General features: G+C 35.0%; 3 protein-coding genes and 1 pseudogene across 5 annotated transcripts; 3 read left to right on the top strand and 1 right to left on the bottom strand.

The window, feature by feature from the left end:
• Positions 1 to 1,604: 1,604 nt before the first annotated feature.
• On the top strand, positions 1,605 to 4,110 carry LOC122593404. Of its 2 annotated transcripts, none has more exons than XM_043765811.1 (3): positions 1,605 to 1,697; positions 3,522 to 3,606; positions 3,723 to 4,110. In XM_043765811.1, the coding sequence occupies exons 2-3, from the start codon at positions 3,528 to 3,530 to the stop codon at positions 3,818 to 3,820; spliced, it is 177 nt and encodes a 58-aa protein (XP_043621746.1). In that variant the 5' UTR covers positions 1,605 to 1,697; positions 3,522 to 3,527; the 3' UTR covers positions 3,821 to 4,110. The 2 variants fall into 2 exon arrangements, with proteins under 2 accessions (XP_043621746.1, XP_043621745.1); XM_043765810.1 differs by lacking the exon at positions 1,605 to 1,697 and adding an exon at positions 2,616 to 2,943.
• A 401-nt stretch (positions 4,111 to 4,511) lies between these two features.
• LOC122593950 (probable hexosyltransferase MUCI70) lies at positions 4,512 to 9,401 on the bottom strand. Of its 2 annotated transcripts, none has more exons than XM_043766423.1 (10): positions 9,024 to 9,401; positions 8,089 to 8,481; positions 7,334 to 7,600; positions 7,014 to 7,227; positions 6,815 to 6,924; positions 6,524 to 6,723; positions 5,942 to 6,045; positions 5,678 to 5,865; positions 5,401 to 5,600; positions 4,512 to 4,942 (listed from the first exon to the last, which is right to left on the bottom strand). In XM_043766423.1, the coding sequence occupies exons 2-10, from the start codon at positions 8,387 to 8,389 to the stop codon at positions 4,715 to 4,717; spliced, it is 1,812 nt and encodes a 603-aa protein (XP_043622358.1). In that variant the 5' UTR covers positions 8,390 to 8,481; positions 9,024 to 9,401; the 3' UTR covers positions 4,512 to 4,714. The 2 variants fall into 2 exon arrangements, with proteins under 2 accessions (XP_043622358.1, XP_043622360.1); XM_043766425.1 differs by having other exon boundaries at positions 7,334 to 7,597.
• Positions 9,402 to 12,329: 2,928 nt separating this feature from the next.
• On the top strand, positions 12,330 to 15,268 carry LOC122592979 (RNA polymerase I termination factor-like). Its single transcript, XM_043765313.1, has 2 exons — positions 12,330 to 12,559; positions 13,056 to 15,268. The coding sequence occupies exon 2, from the start codon at positions 13,084 to 13,086 to the stop codon at positions 15,070 to 15,072; it is 1,989 nt and encodes a 662-aa protein (XP_043621248.1). The 5' UTR covers positions 12,330 to 12,559; positions 13,056 to 13,083; the 3' UTR covers positions 15,073 to 15,268.
• A 2,720-nt stretch (positions 15,269 to 17,988) lies between these two features.
• On the top strand, positions 17,989 to 22,754 carry LOC122592982 (annotated as a pseudogene).
• The last annotated feature ends 194 nt before the right edge of the window (positions 22,755 to 22,948 follow it).

Below are 22,948 nucleotides of genomic sequence, written 5' to 3'. Positions count from 1 at the left end.
TAGCCACTTCGACAGGCATCGTTATCACACTTAGCATCACACTACTAGCTGTACTGACCAATTTCTTCTGTGTTTTCGTCGACGAACAAGGCTACCAAGGCCCAAGGGGTGTCCCTATATATGAGGCTATCTTAAAACATATTAAATCATCAACATACAAGAGCTTGGTATTGTACACGGCTTTAGCTCTTAAATCATCAGCATTATACATTTTGTCCCAGGTCTTTTTTATATATACTTCCCTCCTCACTGACTCCAAAGAAGGTGGCTCTGCCACTAAGCAGGTTGAGTTTTCGTATGTGTTACCGTAAACTAGAGTTGGTCAAATTTGAGTTGACCATGTCGAGCCTACAAACTCGAGTTAGTCAAATCTGTCTGGTTCGGTCCATTTTTAAACCTAAATATTAATATGTTAGGTTTAGGTTTTAGTTAATGGTTTAGTTACAATTGTAAGCTAAGCTGTTCATGTGAGATTTGAAGTAAGAATTATCTCATACTTCTAATATACATACTCATTTGGTATTGTGATCGGGAATCGGGATGACTAATGTATTAATGTGTATTGATTCATCTGTTTTATCTCTTATTCGTGTTTCTGTTCTTGTTGATTCGTATTATCATCTTGTAATCATGTTACACAAGACACATGAGGATTTCGTAATCTTGATTCTCTAACAAATCTCGTATTCGGTCTGGAAAGCATACTTTCATAAGATTATTGAATTTATTTTAGTTAATAAAGTAAACTATTGACCATCATCATCGATACCTCTACATGAAGCAAACATACTTCACACACAATGGTGTGCCCTCGTGGTTGGAGCCTCACACAACCACCACGAGTTGCACTACAATGAACCAATTCAAGTTAATCAAAACTAATACTTGATTGTATACTATTTTTTAAATAAACAACATAATAGTAAACTAACAAATATAAGTAAAATTTAGATATAAAAACAAATATTTTAACATAATGATTATTATTTTCAACAATCACCGATCATAATACAAAAGCGTCAATAACGAATATGGTCATTACTTCAAACTCTTACTCTTTAGCCATCTGTCATTATTATATCATTTAAAATACATTCAGTTGCCACAAATTTGATTGTTTATCTTTTTGAAAGTTGTGTATTATTTGTTTGCAACTGGGGATTCGACCAACATTATCTTAATTGAGTTTGTGTTAGAGAGCCTTTTTACCCTCAATACCTAGAAAGAGGAGAAACACTCAACTAAACCACCCGAAAACATAACATTTAATTGGGATAAAATCATGTCTCCTATGTATGACTCAAACCTACTTCACTGAAGGACTTTATTGTTATCTATGGGAAGTGATATTCGTACCATTGTTTCTGATTGATGTACCACAATGTACAAGTTTTACAGCTGACTGTACAAGTCAGTATTACACAAGTGTGATACATCAATCAAAACAAATGGTATGAATATCACTTCCCTTTATCTATATGCATTTTTTTTATATAAAAAAAAAAGGTTGATACTTTGAAATGCATTTATTCCCTAATAACAATTTTTTTACTGTATAATTTTTATTTATTAAATATCTGTTTAAAAAATGTATAAAAACAAACTACCAAGCGTGCGTATTCTGTTTCATAGAACCTCACTCAAGAACCCTAGATTTTAAATCCCCAATTCTTTCAACTTCTTCAAAGCAATCAAAGGTAAATAAATCTCCTTTCGGTAAAATCCTACAAACATATTCACTATATTATCATTTCCTTTCGTATATATACACATATTTTGATATATATCTTTTAATATCTCCCAAATTTTATATTGCAGTATAAATCTTCTTTCAATAAATAAGTTTTCATTTTGCGTCTCATTTTTATATAACCTGCTTCCAGTTTGTTAGTATATGTTAGATTGGATGTGTGTGAACGCTCCGTCAAGCTCAAGTCAAGTTTCGAGTATGGTAATTGAGCTGAGCTCGAGCTTGGGTCCGTATCGACTCGGCTGGGCTGGATTATATCCGTTTACACACCCATTTGTTTATGATCATATTGCTTCATTTTTACCCTTTTAACTCTAAACTTTAGTGGGACTTTGATGTTATGTTACATTTACTGGTATACTGCTAAAAAGTTAGTAAATTTAGTTGCTTTATCTGTTAGTGTCATTAGTTTGAGCCGTTGATGATCGGTTCTTAAGGTTTAGCGTTTGTTGGCTAAGAATAACATATGATCATAAACAAATAGGTGTGTAAAGGGATATAATTCAGCCTGGTCGATACAGAGCCAGGCTTGACTTGAGCTTGACGTAGCGTTTAATTTATGTGCTAGAGTCTAGAGATCGATTAAGTAATCCATATGTTCGAGTTGGCTCAACTCGACTGACAAGTTTCAGTTATAGGTTTTGAACGATAAATAAAAATTTGTATTAACGGACTTAATGCTTTTGTGTTTCACTTGATTAAATAGTAGGGTGATTATATAAAAAAATGTATAATATACATTGGGTAAATTTGTAAAATACCACAAGACATACGTTTGTGAGCAGAGTGTTTTGACACTTGTGCTTGAGTTAAAAGTCTACTTGTGCAAATGTGTGGCTGTTGGTTCTTGATTTCTTGCATACCGAATTGTAATCCTGGCATATATCACTTGATCAGCATCCCTAAACCCCCAATTGATTATCATCCAAACACCAATATTGGTAATGATAACCAAACCCAAGTTGAAAACAAAATCACTGTTGGAAATTGGAACCATACCTTTTCCCATTCTGAATTGCTAATAGTTATTCCAGGTTTACAAACTAAAACCACCTCATTGAGCAAACAGTTTTTGTGTCATCACTGTTTACGGTCAAAAACTACATGTGTGTAACTAGCAACACATTCCATTGGTCTTATCGTTAAGAATCATTCAAATGCTCTGAAGTAGAGTAAGGAGGATAGACATGCATGTATGTAATTCATCTCTGGCCATTTTGATTAAAAGAAAAGACATGTGGAACCAAGGTTGTAAATGTCGGTTTCGGTATCTTATCGGCCGACCCCCGATATGCGATATATCGGATACCCTAAATTGTATATATATATACTAACAATATATACAATTTGACATAACTTTACATACCTTTTTATCTTAATTGCTATGTTATGAAGCAAATTTTACATACCTTTTAATCTTAAAGTCAAAAACCCTATTTGTTGTTTATAAAAAAGAAAAAAAAAGTCAACTTTTTTGACCGATATTGGTCGACATTTGACTGAAACGATAAGTTCAGTCGATAACCCATTTATCGTATCAGTTGAAGGCCGATATCCGATATATCGGCCGATATTTGCAACCATGTGTGGAACTCAAGGTTCACAATCCATCGTATTATGATTGCTAAATAACTCCAAGTTAGTGTGTATAGCACTAACATATCTCATACGATTTTCCCCGTATGTTATGATTCTTTAACTAATAGCTTTTCTTCAGTTTTGACTCGTGACATAATTCAAAGTCTTAAAGTTTTTCTTATTTAAACCACAGTTACAAATGGGAACCACTAGAGGAGTGATTAGCGATAAATGGTCTATGAGGGTTCTCTGGCTTACAGCCATCGGAAGTGCTGTTGGTATGTTTTGTCACTAGGTTCAAATTTGATTTTTGGACGAAAAACATTCAAGTTGAAGTTTTATTTTTGATGTCATAATTTCTTGCCAACATTGAGTAATTGATATGCTCTTGTAGGCCTATATATGGTTGCTGTAGAAAGACAGACACAAAACCGGGAAAAAATGATGGCTGAAGCCCTCAGGGCAGCAGAAGCAGATGCCAACAATGCCTGATTTCACATCCTTTTTCTTAAACTTCATCAACTACTTCAATGGCAGCACCAAAGTCGTCTGTTTAGAACCAGGCAACTAAAAGCATGAATGTGCCGGGATATTTGTCCGCCTGATTTAATAAATGAGCACCTAAGTCTATAAAATATACAATCTTTATGAGGATGGTGTTTTTTGCTGTAGCCCTATTGTGTTTAATATTGGTTGCTTTGGATTTAATCAACTAGGATATATGCTTATATGTGTGTTGTACATACATTGACGTACTATTATTGCTATTAGTTTGTTTCAAAGGCTGGATCTTTTGCTATGTTAGGATGACCTTTTTGTGTATTTATAATCTATTCAAAGTGTAGAGTTATATAAACCAAGTCACAAATAAAACTGTAACTAATAATATGTCAATTTACCAAAGGGTTCGTCCTGGCGATATTGTCCACCTAGCACAGAGTGTGGTATATGTTTTGAAAGAGGGGGTTTGAGGAACGGGTCATGGTCCTCATGAATTTGATCTCGATCAACTCCCTAAATTGGCGGCCTCTCCATTAGCTAAAAAAGGTCCAAAATGGACACAAGGTCATGATGTCAAAACAACCAAAACGCATTGTCTTTAGAAAATACTAAACGATTTGAACAGTATAATCAAAGACAATAATAGATTTATGAACAATATAATCAAAGAAATAAGGCATGATTTAACAATAATGAAAACAAGTCTCAAAAAATATTTGTATCGGGGTATTTACAACAAAAAATGACGGATTCAACCAAAATTGAGAAGACTATCCATCATATGCTACACACATCCAAAATCATGTTGACTAATCAAGAGAAGTAAAATTCTATATCTTTTGTTATATAAAGAAAATAAAAAGAGTGAAGTAAGAAAAAGCAGTGTCAAAAGAGCAGGTTGTCCCTATTAGTGGGATTTTTTGGATGTCTCCTTACACGAGGCTTCCTCTCTCCTTTCCGTCGAACAGGAGGTTTCTTTGTTAAATTCTTGGTAGATGGATTACTTCGCACAGATACAGGAACTGGAACAAAAATAGGAGCCCGTGTACGCCTTAAATTACTCACTCTAGGTGCCGGAGGTGGCATGTGCTCTAGTAGATCTCGGTGGTACGTCTGCATACACAAAAAATAGATGTTGGTACACAAGACGGACGGACGGACTTATTCATGATAGAGGCCATTAAGGCCATTTTGCCCAACAGTCTTAACAATTTCCTCAAGCTATACACCAAATCAAACACTGTAATTCTCAGAGTATATAAAATGGCTAATAATTCGATTTTATGAACCAGCTTCCAACTTTTCTCAGGCAAGTTGCAAAAAAATTATAGGTGACCAACTTTCAAACAATTGATTTTAGGTAATCATCCAGTAACCAGTCAATGAAATTTCATAGGTGACCAATTACCTTGCAACGGAAAATTTTGAAATTTCATAGTTATTACTGTAACAAATTAGCAACCTAAAAGGGAGACCAAAGTTGATTACTTTTTTATGCAATTAGCGCTAAATAATTCACAAACTCCTAGAAGACTGTGGGCCCATAATGAACAGAGGTGGTGATTACATACCTGTATCACAAAGTTCCGTCTCTCACAGTCCATAAACATATTGATACTCCAGTTGACTTGAGCCATAATTTTGTCCCTTACAATACCAAAGCTCAACTGATCTCTTGAAGTAAACCGGTCAACTTCATTGAACCACAAACAGGTGAAGAGATTTGTTATTGGAGTGTGTTCCCTTATGATGACACACCCTTCAGGGACATCTACACAACAAAAGCAGTAACCCTCATCACAACATGATCTCCAAACAAGCAGGAATTGAAAGAAAACAAAAACCTACCACTAATTATAGGAAGCTTAGCCTCAGAATAAGGTGTTAGACCCTCGTTTCTGTAAAAATCAATCTGGTAATCAATGGACGCATTGTCGTATTTTCCTGCAGCCTTATTAGCTTCAGCTTCTTCAAATACATCAAACCGCCTATAATGTTTTGAAATAGCAAAAGTAGCATTGTGGCGCCACAAGAACCTGAACAAAGTACATGATCAGAACACCATAATCATAGTATCGAGAAGCTGAAGCTAAATATACTGCATGAAAATACCTCTCCAGAAGTTGATATGGGTCCACAACGAGTTGCAGCTTCCCATCGATCCATACAGAGTACCGAACATTTGGAAAGAGCCTGTGTAGCAGAAGCTTCGGGACCTGCCATGTAGGTAATTTTGGTTAATACAGATACTAATTGCATCAAATCAAAAGAATCTTAACTTCATAGTCACACATTTCACCTTATGGAGGTATAAGGGCTTAATAAATGTTTAAAGCTAAGTTCAAATAACTAACTTTGGTCAAGTAACCATGTTTTTCTGGCCAGGAAGGTCCATCGAAGTTTCAAAAATTATTAACAAGTCAGTAATGTTGACCTTTTAATTATGTAGCGCCTGACCCGCTGTTATATAGGTAATTACTTTCACCCTTTGATGGTTTATTCTGGCCAGGACAAAAATTACAACAAAAGTGGTTCTCTCTAAGTAAATTGCCTTAGCATAATACTTTAACTTACTTTCCAATCAACTAACAAATGCAAATGTTCTTATTCACATTTGATATCACTTACGGAAAATCGTCTAAAAAACACACATAGAGACGAGTATAGCATATGTCAAAGACAAAGAGAACAAACCTTTCCATTGCGTCTGGAATCAGTGTAAGGAATGTTATGCACAACGATAATTCTCCACAATCCCACTTTCATTCTGTAGTCTAAAGCACTAGAGTTTCTCATATACGCTTCAGTTTCTTCATCAATAAACATATAAAATGGGATGTTTCTACTTGCAGCTTCACTAATCTTAGTTGGTTGTTGGATTACATCATAGTTCCCTAAAAATAACAAAACAGAATACGTTGGACACTGCAGATAAAGTACTCCTATAAATTTTCTAAGAATAATATGAATTTTGCTCAGAAGTACCAAATATGGCTGATGCAACAATGATGTCATGATACTGCTCCAACTCCACAAGATCAGATACATCGATATCAAATCCAGTTTGGTAACCAGGTCTGCATCCTTTTACAAATCTGGAAGAATTTATATGATTAATAAATTGTTTTGAGGAATTATAAAAGTGTTCATAAAGAAATACTCCAGGTTTCTATATTAGACATACCCACAATGCACAGTCATTGATTCTTTAATATTAAAAGATTCATTCCTTTGCTTTATAGATGGATACCCACCAAAATCAGAGCCTTCGTGTCGTTCAGTCTTAGTAGAACTCTCCTCATGAAAATAAGTCAAGTGATTAAGCACTGGTGATATTGAAGGGGAGCTTGGCATGCTAGCCATAGCCTCCTCCACTGGAAGGTAACATACAGGACAAGCTGGTGAACAATGTCATCAGAAAATCAGATACTATACAAAGTACTTAAATTAGTTTAAATTACTACTTAATCTTTTAGTAGAAAAGAAACACGAACACATGCTTACGTCGAGGTCCAGGCCGTCTCCTGTCACCTGGAGGAGGAGGAGGAAATGCAAAATTCTGACAAAAATTGCTACGAGAAGGGAGGGATCCTGTATAAAGTGATGCATCGGAAGAATAGCGAATAGGAGGGTTTTCTTCACATACTGACAGAGTTGACTGCAAGGAAGAACGATTGTCTTTCTCATCACCAAACCTTCTGGAGAACTGTAAAGAGGTATTATTATAAGCCTCATTAAAGGGATTGAAGATCGTTCTCTCTGATGCATCTTCTGACAAAAGAGAACCAATGTACTATAAGCATTTTGTTGATTGCAAAAGATAAGTGAAAGAATAGGAATCAAAGTGCGCATCTTATAGAATATTTATTTATCTCATTACAATACGGTAGTTTAGACATTTTCAGTTTTCTTGGCAGCATACTCGGTGTAAGAAGATAACAGCTTTAAATCACCTGGCAAAACCAAGATCTTTTGTATAACAAACTGGATTGATTATCTTCTCTACGTCTATGGTCCAACACTAGGAAAGGAAAAGAAAACAAGCATAGAAAAGTAGTAACAGGGCAATAATGCAATATTAATTGTCTCTAGATAGGCATTTACACTTTACATATCTATAGTCAGTAAACTAACTGAAGCTTCACCAAACGGGCGATCACAGTATAGATTGTCCACGGGTATAAATTTGAACATGCATGCTATCCAAAACTAGTAGACACCTATCAATAATTATAAAACACTGTGGCCGAGAAACTAACCTCTGGTTGCGTTAAAGAACCCAGACAAGAAAGCCAACAAGGCAAACAAAACCAAAACCATCATCACAACCTTCTTCCTACTTAAATATCTACACAAAAACGGAAGAAGCTTATCCTTCTCCCTCGATCCAGCCAACGACATCCTCGAAGCTTTACGCACGATGAATCCATTTTGAGTCTGCAAAGAACCATTCTGTTGTACCACCTGCTGCTGTTGAGCCGCAGGTGATCCATAATAACTCTGTATACTTCTTAAATCCAACGATACTCCATTCGTATTACTATTAATACTAGTTGTCATTGTACTTCTAATCTCCTCAACGTTTCGCTCTTCATCTCCCCCTCATCCACAATAACTGAATACTCAAAAAAAATTCCACAATTTCTCTCTAACTGCAAAATTCAAAATTAACCGTAATTACATTAACCAATTAACTGTAATTACACTAACCAAAACTCACAACATATCGGTTAAGTTATCATGAATCAATCAATCTGAAATCTCGCATTAGTTCACGATCTAAACAACACTAATTTCACATAATTCGTACAGAAACAGATGTAGATTAACTGTAACTATAGATACTATACAAACATATAGAATCTCAAAGCTCATAAACTTTCATAATTCCTCTCTAACTGCAAAATTCAAAATCAACCGAAAACAAACGGACCGAACACTCAAAAACTTTCGGTGCATATTATCATAAATCAATTGGAATCTCGCACTAGTTCACAGTCTAAACCCTGGCTCAACAACACTAATGTCACATAATCCGTACAGATACAATATACAGATTCAATTGTAACTGTAAATACTATACACACATACAATGCATAGATTCAATTGTAACAGAAAATACTATATAAACAGAGATATAGATACATACATATATATATATGTAGAGAGAGAGAGTGAGATTTGAAGTTGTTACCTGTTCCGTAATGATAAAATCGGCAGCAGTAGAAAAATCAAATGTAAAAAACTGCAAGTAAGAAATCTAGGGTTTTATATTAAGATTAAACGATAGATCGATAGATTGAAGAAATCCGTGAGCTTATGTATGTATGTGTATGTGTATGTGTATGTGTGTGTGGAAAACTATACATACAGCGAATTAGAGGAGATTTGAGTTGTGATTAATAATGGAGTGGAATTGGAATTGGAATTGGAATGGAATGAGAGGAAATCAAGGTGTTAATGAGATAGATTTGGTGTTGGTGGTGGTAGTGGAATCGGAGTTGGATTAATTCTAGCAGTAATTAATTTTTGGTTTTTTGTTTGGAACCGTTTTGGTAATCGCTTTCAGTTATTGGTGTGCTGATGATGTGCTCTTGTTAATTTTTCTTTTCCTAATTTATTAAGCAAATGATTGCATGTGCAGACAAAAAAAAAACAATTTCTTTTTTGTTAATTTTTTTAAATATTAATTACTCGCTAATCAATATATTTTTCTTTTCTAGACTAGCATGATTTCCGGGCGACGATGGTGACGGGTGGCGGCCACAACCGATAGTAGTGACGACGAGTAGTGTAAACTATTAACGTAAATGTAATTAGTATAATGGTTAGGGTAGTTACATTAAGAGTTGATAAGCTGGTGATATAATTTATTTCATTAAAAATATTATAGCGTTTTTTTAGTATAAATAAATTAACTTAGTAAATAAAGAAAATGATGATTTCGAAAAAGAGTATGGGCATTATTGTCATATTGCATAAAGTAATTTCAACATTTCCATAAAGTATGGGCATTATTGTCATATTGCGCCGATGAGATGGTAGAGGTGATAGGTCATGAGAGTGATAGCCAATTCCTTAGCCATATGGGCTATGTCATCGGATTTAAAAATTCGTCCAAAGTATTATCAATTGACATCTCTAATGAAAGATCTTGAAATTTTAAGAACAAACGTATAATTTTTATAATTTATCGATGTACGGTTTTTGAGATAAAAGATTTTGAATGAATGAGAGAAATAAAATGATTTATGAAGAAGCGAAAAAAAAATGAGAAGTTGAGATTTGAGGAGAGAAATAAAAATGAGTGGCTGAAAAGTTGAAAGTTATAAAAATTTAGCATGAACAAATGCTTTATAATGTAAAGTATATATAGAGATATATATATATCTAATAATATCTTATAAAACATTTTGCCATTTTTTCAAATTTCAATTAAGTAATTGAACTACCTAAATTATCCTTCTTCTTTCACTAATTTAAACATCTCTACCTAATATACATATAATACCTTAAATCTCAACCATTCATTTTTCTCTCTTCTCAAATCTCAATCACTCATTTTTTTTTCTCTCCTACATAAATCATTTTATTTTTCTAATTAATTCAAAAAATTTTATCTCAAAAATCATATATCGATAAATTATAAAAATTGTATGGGTGTTCTTAAAATTTAATGCTCTTTCATTAGAGACGTTATTTGATATACTTTCGACGGATTTTCAAATCCGAGGGCAGAGCTCGTACGATTAAGACATTTAACCTATCACCGCCACAACGCGCGGACACTATATCTTGTGTATGTGTATATATATATATATGCCCAATAAATTTTGTAATGAAATATAAATGATTTGCACATAGTCATACACTATATTATCTTAATGGGGTTTACGTTAAATAACCCTTTACGACCTCACCAAATGCCTAATCGAAACAAAACCTCTAAATAGTTTGCCCAAACTTGTTTTATACAAAATTGTGACAATACCCATACCATAGGTAGAACTACATAAAGAGTATATAGCCCAATTCCGTTAAATTGATGTAGTGTGAGTCTTTTTTGATAAATGATGTATTATTTATATGTGTTATAAGTCAAAGTAATTTGGGATACTGATCAGTGCAACAAGCTCTCAACTTTGATAAGATTTTTCTTACAATAAATCTTATAAAAATGAACTTATGCAACTAAACAATGAAGATAACTAAAATGCCAAAACCCTTAAAAAAAATCTGTTATAAATAGTCAAAATTATGTTAAAAATCGTAATAATATATTTTTGTTAAGTAATATCATTACAAAGGCCAGTGAATCAGTGATAATATTTTTTTTTTGCTATGGGTCAAGCTAAGAACGGATAATTGGGTGGGCGCCTGGGCTGAAGTGCTGACCCAAATCAAACCAAACTAAATGAACGAGCTTTTACCCCTTCGTCCCGTCCCTAGCTGCCTTTTTTTTTTGTATTCTAGTTACCTCCTCGTGGTTTCTCTCGAAGTCTCAAAGTACTGTAAGTTTATTTTGTCTTAATTTTCACACTCATTCCTAAATTTCATATATACATATAATCAAATGCTAACAATTTTATATAAACCTATAGCTGTTGTGTAAATTTATCTGAAAGTATTTATGAAAATTCATTAAAAAAGGTAAAAACTATATAAGTAAATACATTATATATATATATATATATATGTATTAACTTGGCTGATAGAAACTTCCCATCGTTTTAAAGGGTTATTTTGAGGTTGCTTATTTATAAGTTCTTTTTTGTTTTAAAGTTAAGTTGCTTCTAAGTAAGTGTTTATTTCTATAAAAATAAAGAGATAAGTAGAGTGTTTGTTATTTCTTACCTGCTTAAAAAACAGAAATAAGCGGATAATAAACAATCGTAAGCATCAGCTCTAAGTGTATTTTGATATGAATTTTATAATAAATGTATATTTGAATCCTGACTTTATCCGTATGCCTTGATAAGTTTGGTAAAGAACCCACTCAACAATATTCTCGATTCTATATCGGTATATGTATGCATAGTGGTGAACCCAACTATCGTTTGGATGCACTACAACGAGGAGTTTAGATAGTTTTGTATGTGTGTAATAAAAGATATGTACGTATATCATGAGGTGTGGTAACATATATCAGTACATGATATATGGAAAAGTAAAAAACAAATGGCTCTGGATTCTGGAGGGTTCTTCGCATTACAATAATTTATAGTACTCTTCATGTGTATTACAGTATTATTGGCTAGAAAACTCGGTTAAACTTTAATATTTTCATTATCATAATAATAATGTTATATACATACTTAATCAATAGTTTATTACCGTTATATATACATTACTGTTGGATGTTGTAGCCTGATGGTCTAGTCTATGGCCGCCGTCAATTTTGATACGAAACCTGCTAACACGATACGATATTAACACGAAAATTTAAAATTATATATATATACACTTTACTAAAAACATGAATACCCTAAATATACTTTTTTCAGATTAGCCTCCAGGCTTCACTCCCTCCCTCCAAGATCCAACATTCAAGGCTTCAACTCAATCAATCATCAATCGATCTTCAATCTTCATCAAGAACTGGTCACGGCACATAATCGATTCACTCTTCTTTAATTAATTCGTAGCTTTTGGTAACTTCTTTATTTAATAGTGAAGGTCACACTGGTCACGGCACATATCTTTTTACTTGCTGTTTGTTTGCTGCTGTCCGTAAGTATAGTTTATTACAATCTATAAGTTTTATATTTAATGATGTACAATAGTGGATGAAACATTTGATGATGAGTTCTCACGTGCAATTGCATACATTTTTATATAATGGTTGTAGATGTTGCTATACAATGCATCTTTTTAATTTATATATATATATATATATCTTAAATTCAGTTCTGTAAAAAATGACACAATTCTAAACAGGTCGTGTTCGTGTATCCCCTTAACGGGTTCGTGTGGCCTATTATGCCAGCCTTAGTCTAGTCTAATAGGATTATATGGTTATGTATTCGGTTATATTCTATTGCTTCTATAATAACTACTGTTTAATGCATTCTAAGGTAGATTTGGTACACATGTAAATGGCATATAGCAATGGAAGAATAATTTTAATAGATACAGTATCGGTTGACATGGTGAAAGACTAGCCTGCTGGTTTGCTACCATGATGACTCATTATGGCGGTTTAATAATCTATTTTCATGAAACTTAGGTGAAGAAGGCGGGTGAAAGCACAACAAATGGGCAAGACAAGCAAAGATTCAGATGCCATGCCTGCAAAGATGGAAAAGAGTTCATTAAAAAATAAGGCCAAGACCAACGATCTGTGGCATGTTGGTGACAAACTTGAAATAAATGGTGATCTCTTGACGGAAAAAGGTAATAAGCTTAGGCAGAAGAAAAGAAAATCGGAAACAGTTGAAGGTAGAGATGAAGATCAAGAGGATAAGGGTAATTTGTTAAATGATGGTGATTTACCAAAAAAGGATAAGAAGAAGAGGAGAAGAGCCTTTTCTGAAAAAGCACAAATCGAAGAAAATGAACAGGGCCAAGATGATGGACCTGCTGTAGAGAGAGATGGTGATCAAAAAGTGGTTAAAATAAAAATCAGTGATGGGAATGGAGGTGGAATGTCTCTGGATAATTGCCAAGGAGATATGATCGGGAAAATGGGTAAGAAAAAGAAGAAGAGAACAGACACTCGAAATCGAGATACTGAAATGATTGGGATTATGACCGAGGAATCAACTCTCAAGACACAAGGTACAGAAGATCAACATGACAAGAGTAATTCAGCTAATGAAGGTGCAGGTGAAGATCAATATGATAGGGATAATTTGGTAAATGATGGTGATTTACTGAAGAAGGATAAGAAGAAGAGGAAAAGAGATTCTTCTCAACAGGCACATGTTAAAGAAAACCGACAGGGTCAAGTTGATGAAGCTACTGTAGAGAAAGTTTGTGACCCAAAGCCGCAAGAAAAAGCAATCAGTGATGGGGACGGAGCTAAAATATCCAAAGAGGATTGCCAAGAAGTTATCTTGGAGAAAGCCGATAAGAAAAAGCAAAAGAAGAAGAAGAAGATGACTGACCGTCAAAGTTCGGGTACTAAAATGAACGGGATTTTGGCTGAGGAATCAACTCTCAGGACAGGTACAGAAGTCAACAAAGGTATAAAGAACAATTCTGTTGAACACAATTCCGAGAAACAAATAGTCAAAGGTAAAGGTATTAAAGTGACAACCACGCCTGTGAAGAACATGGAGGAACCAAATGCAAAAGGAAAATCCAAGAAAGTTAGCTTCTCGGGTCTTGTAGAGGTCTTCCCATCATCAGATACTCAAACAGAAACAGATACTCAAACAGAAACAGATGGTCTGCTTCGGGCTGCTAGATTTACTCCAGAGGAAGACAAGATTATAAAAGAAGCCGTTCATAATTTTATAGCAGCTAATAACTTGGGAGACAACGGTATAGAGATGGTCCTGGATAGTAAGAAACACGGATTGAAAAAATGTTGGCAAGATATTGCAACTTGCATACCGTACCGTCCCTATACAGCTGTCTACTGCCGAGGCCGTAATTTGTTAGCAAGTAGCAAAACCCGTGGATGGACACCCGAAGAGATTGAACAGTTGATGGAACTTCATAAAAAATATGGTAAGGACTGGAAGAAGATAGGGCTAGAACTCGGGAGACATAGGATTCATGTCAAGGATGCGTGGCGAAGACATAAGTTTGAGAATAAAAAGACAGGAGCATGGAGTCAAGAAGAGTACCAGAATTTATTTGACCTCGTTAACTTGGATTTGCAAATGAAAATTAATGGCGAGAAAAAGTCAAAGCACGGGATGCTGAGAGATAATATTCCCTGGTCTGCAATTAGCGATAAATTATTAACCAGGTCAAATCCAATATGTTGCAGAAAGTGGTATGATCAGTTGCGATCATCTTTGGTGGCTGAAGAGAAATGGAGTGAAACTGATGATTATAAGATGATTGGTGCACTTTATGAACTTGATGCTGCTTGTGTTGAAGATGTAGATTGGGATAATCTTCTCGAGCATAGGCCAGGTGATATATGTAGAAAAAGATGGGAACAAATGGTTAAACACATAGGCCATAAGGGCAAGCCATTCGCTGAACAGGTTGACACCTTGGCTCAACGTTATTGCCCAGATTTAGCTGACATCAGAGAGGCTTGGGATAAGAAACCTCTTGTTCCATGAGGTTCGTGTTCTTTTTCCTTGTAATACGATCATTAGCCTTAAAAATTGTGTTCAATCTATTAATTATCATTTTTTTTTTATATAGATGTGTATGTCAGATTGGCAAATCTGGTATATCGAGCACTTTATGGTGTTTTTTTTGGTACTAAAATCCTTGTTTTAAACTATGAAATATTATACATACTATTGCTAACAAGATTTCCCTGTCTTGTTTATTTATGTTTTTAAGGCATAATTTTACTCTTTTTTTATTGGTTATTATTTTTTTGTATTAGTGATGATTATATGGATTTAAAAAGAATAAAAAAGGGTGTTAGCAAATTTAACATAACATGTTTGGTATGCAAAATAATTATGTATGACTTATATAAAGATATGTATATCTTATCCACAAAATGTCCGAAACTTGTACTTGTATACGAAACTATCTATATCTATACTTCTATATATACATACTTACTACTATATATAAAGATTATACACCTTGTTGAAAAGTTAGGAAAATAACATATGCGAAGTGACCATCTTACCCTTAATAGATTCATTTTGGGGGGGAGGAGTGGGGGTCGGGTAGGGCTCGGGTTCCCCTAACCCGATCGGTAACACCATTTCCAGTGGTCGGCTAAGACTCGGGTAAGGTGACATCGGGTATCAGTTTGGTTTGTGAAGCCGAGGTGTGGGTAGGGGAGAAGGACGTTGGAAAGTTGTGGGTCCCCCTTTTTGAACGTTGCATTCCAGATTTAAAAAAAAAAAACAAAACTTTTTACCCTTTATTTATACAAACACCCACCTATTTCAAACTAATTTAAACACTTTCTTCTTCTTCTTTTTCTTCTTCTTCTTCTTCTTATTACTTTCTTTTTTTTCCCATACCCATTTCACACAAAACTTACTTATTACTAAAATGGACTTTCGTGATTGTAAAATGGCCATCCAAACCCACCTCAATTACGACTCCAAACACCTCTATGATGTGAATAACGTGATTGCATCCGTTTCTGAGAACAAAGCGGCTTACCAAGCCGTAATCGACCGACTTACTGCCCCGGGTTATGCTTCTAACAACGCCGAAAGTGAGCATCTTGTATATCTTCGTCAGAAGATCGATTGGCTGAATCAAGTTATTTTCCAACTTTCAACGTTGACCCGGACGCTAGATCACGGGGTATTCTCGCAATCCAGTGTGGGTGGTGGTCAGGATGTACCTTACTACTCTGACCCGGGGGTAACCTCGCAAGCCAGTGTGGGTGGTGGTCAGTACGTTTCTCCTCCTCAACCCGTCGACAGTCGACAGCTCTCCTAAGCCCTACCGCTACATTCACCGCAACGACGGTGCCAACACTGTTGACTCGGACTATTCCGAGTGTTAGTTATCTATTTTAGTAGTTTATGAAATGTTTTTATTATGTGTTTTTAGTATTATTTATGGTTTATCTGTTTTTAGTATTATTTATGTACTATGGTTTTTTAATTTTAATGGAATTATGTTTATGTTTTATGTTTATATTTTAATGGAATTATTGGTATAATAAAAAAAATGAAAAAGAAAATGAATTTGGGTAAGTTTAATGAATTGGGATGTATTTCAAGTGATTTGGGTAAGATTTGGGTAGAATTGGGTAGTTGTGAGTTGGAGGGTTTTGATTGGATAAAAATTTGGGTAAGTTCACCAACTAGTGGACCACTCCGTCCCCCCTTACAGTTTTACACCATTAGTTTCTTCTATATCTATACTTCCTATATAAACAAACTGCCTATTTTTTTTTCAACTATTCTACCTTTGAAATACCTATTATATCCTCCTACAAACAACTATCCCTTCCACTCTTTAAATGATTTTCCTATGCTACCCTTCTATCTATATCTATATCTATACGATATCCCTCCCTTAAACAACCCTATTTCATACGATATCCCTCCCCTTTCTCTGTGTATAAAACTCCTCCATCTCCAAAAACCCTTTTCTCTCTATCGATCTCCGGCCGCCATCACCACCAGTTCGACCTCTTTTCCCACCATCGACGCCACCACCAACAATCACCACCATCATCCCTGATTTATATGGATCTTACCCATTCACATAAGCCCGGCACCGCCGTCAATCACCACCATACACAGATCTGATGTATCGAAAGTAGAAATCTTTTTTTTGTGTGTCTATTGTCTTTTAATCTTCTTAATCAATTATTTGTTCCTAATGTTTTATTTTTCTTTTTTCCTTTTTACAAATTTGGGATCGAATTGGGTCACAAGCACAGTACACGACCACCCTTCCTAATCTCCTAGGTTTCTTAATCAATTATTTGCTCCTAATTTTGTAATTTATTTTTTTTTTCGCTTTTTTCAGATTTGGGGTCTCATCAATTATTTTTTTCTAATCTTGTAATTATTACTTATCTTTTTTTTTTTATCGCAATTAATCACTAATTTTAAGGGTTTTTCATGTTAGATAGGTTCAGGTTATATATATCGATCATTTCTTTTGATATTGTTATTGTTCACATCTTCATATCTTGATGTACACTTGAGTTGACGGACGGGCTGATATTGAAAGTATATGTAGTTGTTTGTGTAAAGATTCTTGCAATTCAATAACAAAGGGATGTAGTGTCAAATGTATTTTCTTTACTGTTTTGGATCGTTTTTTATCTTTGATGAACTAGAATCTCACGTATAAATAGAGCTTTGATTGGATTCATTGTCCTTCCAGAATTCAAGTACTACTATGTAATCGTATAAATGCTTTGTTGTCCATATTGTTATGTTTTACTCTTTCTGTAGAACAGTTTGTTATGCTTTACCTAAATTAACAAAAATAACATTATTACAAAAATAGCTTACTTTCTATGTTTTTGTTCACGCTCGAGTTTCAGAGCTCTAATTTGGTACTTTCTGTGATTTTGTTTTGGCAGAATCGTTTGGGCTTCCGTTGAGGATGTTGGATTAAATGATAATAAGGCATGTGACGTTACTTCTTGATAGACATTGAGAGACTCATGATCCAAGAAACTTGCTCTCGGAGGCGCAAAAGATCCAATACAGATTAATTGTTCGCTTGAACAAACAGGGTACAAATTTATATGTTTACTGATCTTAGATATTAAGACCATGTCAAAAACTGGAATTGGGTCAAACAAGTCGAAAAATGGCAATCATTGTACCATAGAAAGCAAGTTTATGCGTACTATCAGTATATTGTTCATTATATTTTTCAAGAGGTGAAATTTATTATGCAGGCTGATGGTATTCTTTTCGGATAGTGTTCAGTCGGGTATGCAACTGTTTCTAATAGATCAGCAATAAGGAAATGGAATCAACAGAGAAACGTTTGGTACAAAAGATTGGGTGATCTTGCATCTATATATTTACCCAGAGACTGATTCTGACAGGCCAAACCAAAATTTAGGTATATAAATTAAACAATATATTGGGTTTGTACAGGTAGATACATCTTTCATTAGTCCGTAACGGTTATTTGTTAACCGTGTATCTAGATATGTAGTCGAAATACAATCTGGTGGACCAGTAACTTATTTAGCCTGTGCGAGAGAATTTAGGTTAGTTATATAGTCATCGTGTTTGTAGTTTTGTTATAAGTTAAATATAGTTTATATCAATCAAATTCCAACGTCGTTAGAGATCCCATGAATAACTATTATTCTATCACAAATTATTTTAGTGAGATTTTTGCCACATTGTGCGGGCAGACTAGTGGATGAACTAAATAAACTAGATTTGTGATCTATGTGTGAAATTGGTGGATTATCGGGCATTAGTTTTAAGCGGTGTAAACTTTGGGTTTTAAGACGGTACATGAGACTAGAGGGTTATCCCTCATTTACCCTTTTTTCTTTTACATGGATTTGTTCGTACATTCATGCAAAGATATCACCACATATAACCACAACTTTTTTAGAGCTACTGCTGCAACGCGCGGGTTCCTTTCTAGTTTCTTCTAATATATCTCCACTACCCCTTTAGATCAATTATCTTTAATTAGCACCATCACTTGCCGCCGCCACCACCACCACTTACCTCCATCACTACCGGTCGTTGTCACCACATCATCGCCGCATTGCTGGGTGTATTTTTTAATCACTATATGTGGAAATACATGATTCTTGATTGTGGGGTATGGGGTTTATATAATTTTTTTGATTTACAATGTCTAATGCTACATTTCAATGGTATTTTTGAAGAAAATCATTGTTTTCTTTGTGTTGTGTGTATAGTGATATTGGGCAAAGAAGTTAATTACTGAAAGGGAATATTGGATTCGGTGGATAATGGGTTGTGTTTGTGGCAAGCCATCTGCTATTGAGGATAGCAGAGAGAGTCCAAGGGATAGATATGGTAATAAAACTACCTCAGAATTGCGGGGGCCTCGGGTTACATCATCAAGAAGAGAAGAAGCCTACAGATTGAAACCCTTGTCAGATACTAATGATGGTGGGGCAATGCTGATTAATAAGTGAATGAAACCGAACTTGGCCAATTTATAAGTGAATGAATTGAAGTTTTGGCCTATTTGTGGCAAGCCATCTATTCTCTTTTCAGTTGTTATATTTATTTGAGCCATTTGGCTCATTTGAGTGGAAATGCAACCGAACTTTGGCCTATTTATAAGTGAATGAATTGAAGTTTTGCCAACGGTATGCCACGATGTCACTTTTTTTTTTCATAAACTTCCAGTTGACGTTTGTTTTCTTGCCCCTTTTCAGATCGGACAAGGTACATATAGTAATGTTTGTACTTTGTCGGGCACGAGATCTTGATCAAGGAAAGATTGTCGCTTTAAAGAAAGTACGGTTTGACAATCTGGAGCCAGAGAGTGTGCACTTTATGGCCCGAGAAATTCACATTCTACGAAAGCTTGATCATCCAAATGTTATAAAATAAGGTCTCGTGACTTCTCGAATGTCGTGCAGTTTGTATCTCGTTTTTGAATACATGGAACATGATCTAGCAGGGCTTGCTTCTCACCCAAGTCTTAAGTTCACAGAATCACAGGTAGCAGACCCTACATTAGCTGCAAATGTATATAAATGAAAACAGTAAACCATGTTATGGTTAATGCTTTATTATGTTCTTATTGTAGGTTAAATGCTACATAAGGCAACTCTTGCATGGACTTGATCATTGTCACAGCCATGGTATTCTTCGAGATATAAAAGGTTCAAACCTTTTAGTCAATAATAATGACATTTTGAAGATAGCAGATTTTGGGCTCACAAGTTTTTTTTATCCTCATCAGGATCAACCATTGACTAGTCACGTTATAACTTACTAACTTTATGGTATAGACCTCCCGAACTTTTACTTGGTGCAATGTATTATGGCACCGCTGTGGATTTATGGAGTACTGGTTGCATAGTTGCTGAATTATATGCTGGCAAACCTATTATGCCTGGTAGAACAGAGGTAAATTATATACATATATATGTTACTTTATCTCATCAATAAAGTCTTTATTCATTTTGCTTGTTTCAATTTAAACAATGTAACCAAGGTTTAGGAATTGTGGATCCTAGGTGGAACAGCTGCACAAAATTTTCAAGCTTTGTGGCTCTCCATCTGAGGATTATTGGAGAAAATTAAAATTGCCACATGCCACCATTTTTAAACCCCAACAACCTTATAAAAGAGTGGTCGCAGAAATATTTAAGGAATTCCCGGCACCGGCATTAGCTCTTATGGAGACTCTTCTCTCTGTAGATCCTGCTCATCGTGGGTCCGCAGCGTCAGCCTTGAAGAGTGAGGTATGCATTCCTCTCAACATGACCGATTTATATTCGTAGGTGGTGTTTAGAAATATTTAATATATTTGGCTTGTGTTTATCTGATTATTACTCAGTGTTAGATAATCTCTTTCATCTAGCTGCAGCAAAACTGATTTCGTGTGGTATTATAAAAATTACTTTGTATCTAATTATTATTTACCTCTTCTTTCAACCTAATATGAAAACTGCTACTCCATTCTCACAAGATATCCTTTGAATCACAAAAAATATTGTTATTTGTGGTCATTATGTATTAATTTCTTAGATAATCAGGGTTTGCGAAACACTTAAATGATTGATTTTTCAATTATCACAACTTCAAACTGCATAATAACATCCAACACTATCTCCTACAGTCGATTTTATTACAACTGATTATCTGATTTACAAATTCACTAATCATTTCAAAAAGCGTATCTAAACACACCCTTAGCCCTTGGCAGCTAAAGCGACCACCTTTCTTGTAGAAGCTAGATTTTTACACGTCTTCTGTTTACCTCTTACAGTTTTTTAGCACAAAACCGTTCCCTTGTGATCCTGCAAGCTTACCAAAGTATCCTCCAAGTAAAGAGTTTGATGCTAAATTACGGGATGAAGAGGCTAGGAGGTATGTGTTTACGTCTGCCTTCTGTCCGTTTTTACATGTTTCGAGCCACAATATGGTGATGGGATTTAGTAGAACGAGGGTTTGCTTATCAACAAATATTATTTTGTAATTATAGACAAGCTGCAGCTGGAGGCAAGGTTCACAGACCCGATGCTGAAATAAGAGGCACAAGGGAGTCTCGAGCCGTTCCCGCACCCGAAGCTAATGCTGAACTCATGTCCTCTTTGCAGGTAAAGTTGTTTGATGAAAACATTTGTTTATTAGTTAAGTATCTAAAATACCCATTAGTAGTAAATAATAAATTGTAATGGAACCCCTCAGGAAGTTGACACTATATATTCTTATTTAGTGGTTATTTATTAATTTATGTGAATGCAGAAAAGACAAGGACGGTCCTATTCTTGCTGTGAAAAATTCAACCCCCAGCATGAAGAATCGGCTTCAGGATTTCCAATCGATCCACCAAGACCTTCTCAAGCTATGGAGGAAGACAAAACCAACAATTTGCACAAAAGAGCTTCACATTCCGGCCCATTGGTTCAATGAGCTGCCTGGTCAAAGGCTGGGAAAAAGACCGAGTCAAACGGGGCTGATTTGTCAGCAATGTCAGGCTTAGTAGCTGCTAGAAAGAGTATGTTATATGAAGATCAAAGGGACAGAGACAAATCTGGAACTTCACAACAACTTCCAAGACTAATATGCCGATTTCCTGTCTCCCTTAAAGAGGCATCCTCAAATGCTGCAGGACAGCCTGATGATGATGGAAGAGCAAGCAATAAAGATCCGATAAATGTAAGTTTTGAACTGTCTTTTGTTTCGTTTCAGATAAAAGCAAATTGTTAACTTCACCCATTGTGCAGCTCGGGTATGGCTCAAAGGCCAGCAAAATCCACTACTCGGGCCCACTACTAGCTCCATCCGGGAAAGTAGATCAAATGTTGAAAGACCATGATCGTCAAATTCAAGTGAGAAAAGTTCAGGCTGAGAATACATTATATTCTGGACGATGAATTGGAAGTATTTACATCCTCAACACTTACTGACTTACACGGGTTACCTAGAAGTTTGTAGGCAAATTCATGTATAGTGAGCTAAATGTTTAAGAATTTCCGGTGCACCCCTCATCTTCTGTATAGTGGCCTTTGTACGAATAGTGAATCCCATGATTCTTTCTCTTTGTTTGGGTCAGGGAGAGGACGGGTTGTGCCTTTGCAATGGTTAATCTGAGTTTGAAGGATGCAATGTAATCTGTATTATTAAGCAATTGGTTAATCTGAATTTCCAAGTCTAAGCCATTTTGCTTGTTTATTTTACATGGGATGCTTTGAAATTAAACAAGGGCTTATGTAAATTTTAAAGTAGAAAATGAGATAGTGTTCATAAAATTATAAATATGTCTGGTTGAAATCCTTTCATGATAATATTCGTTGGCAAGATAATGTAATAGTAATTAATACAGGTTCCCTTTTGAAAACTATTTGATTTTGAC

Source organism: Erigeron canadensis, chromosome 3, assembly GCF_010389155.1.
Source record: "Erigeron canadensis isolate Cc75 chromosome 3, C_canadensis_v1, whole genome shotgun sequence".
NCBI lineage: Eukaryota > Viridiplantae > Streptophyta > Magnoliopsida > Asterales > Asteraceae > Erigeron > Erigeron canadensis.
Note: the sequence above shows the minus strand (reverse complement) of the source record. Positions and strands in the feature narration are given on the sequence as shown.

Excerpts from the sequence above, each read along its gene's own strand:
- LOC122593404 (XM_043765810.1), top strand. Across the intron at positions 3,607-3,722 it reads AGCCATCGGAAGTGCTGTTG|GCCTATATATGGTTGCTGTA; the intron begins GTATGTTTTGTC and ends ATGCTCTTGTAG.
- LOC122592979 (XM_043765313.1), top strand. The coding sequence starts at position 13,084 with ATGGGCAAGACAAGCAAAGATTCAGATGCCATGCCTGCAAAGATGGAA.
- LOC122593950 (XM_043766423.1), bottom strand. The coding sequence starts at position 8,389 with ATGACAACTAGTATTAATAGTAATACGAATGGAGTATCGTTGGATTTA. Across the intron at positions 7,228-7,333 it reads GAGACGGCCTGGACCTCGAC|CTTGTCCTGTATGTTACCTT; the intron begins GTAAGCATGTGT and ends ATTGTTCACCAG. Across the intron at positions 4,943-5,400 it reads GACGGAACTTTGTGATACAG|ACGTACCACCGAGATCTACT; the intron begins GTATGTAATCAC and ends TTGTGTATGCAG.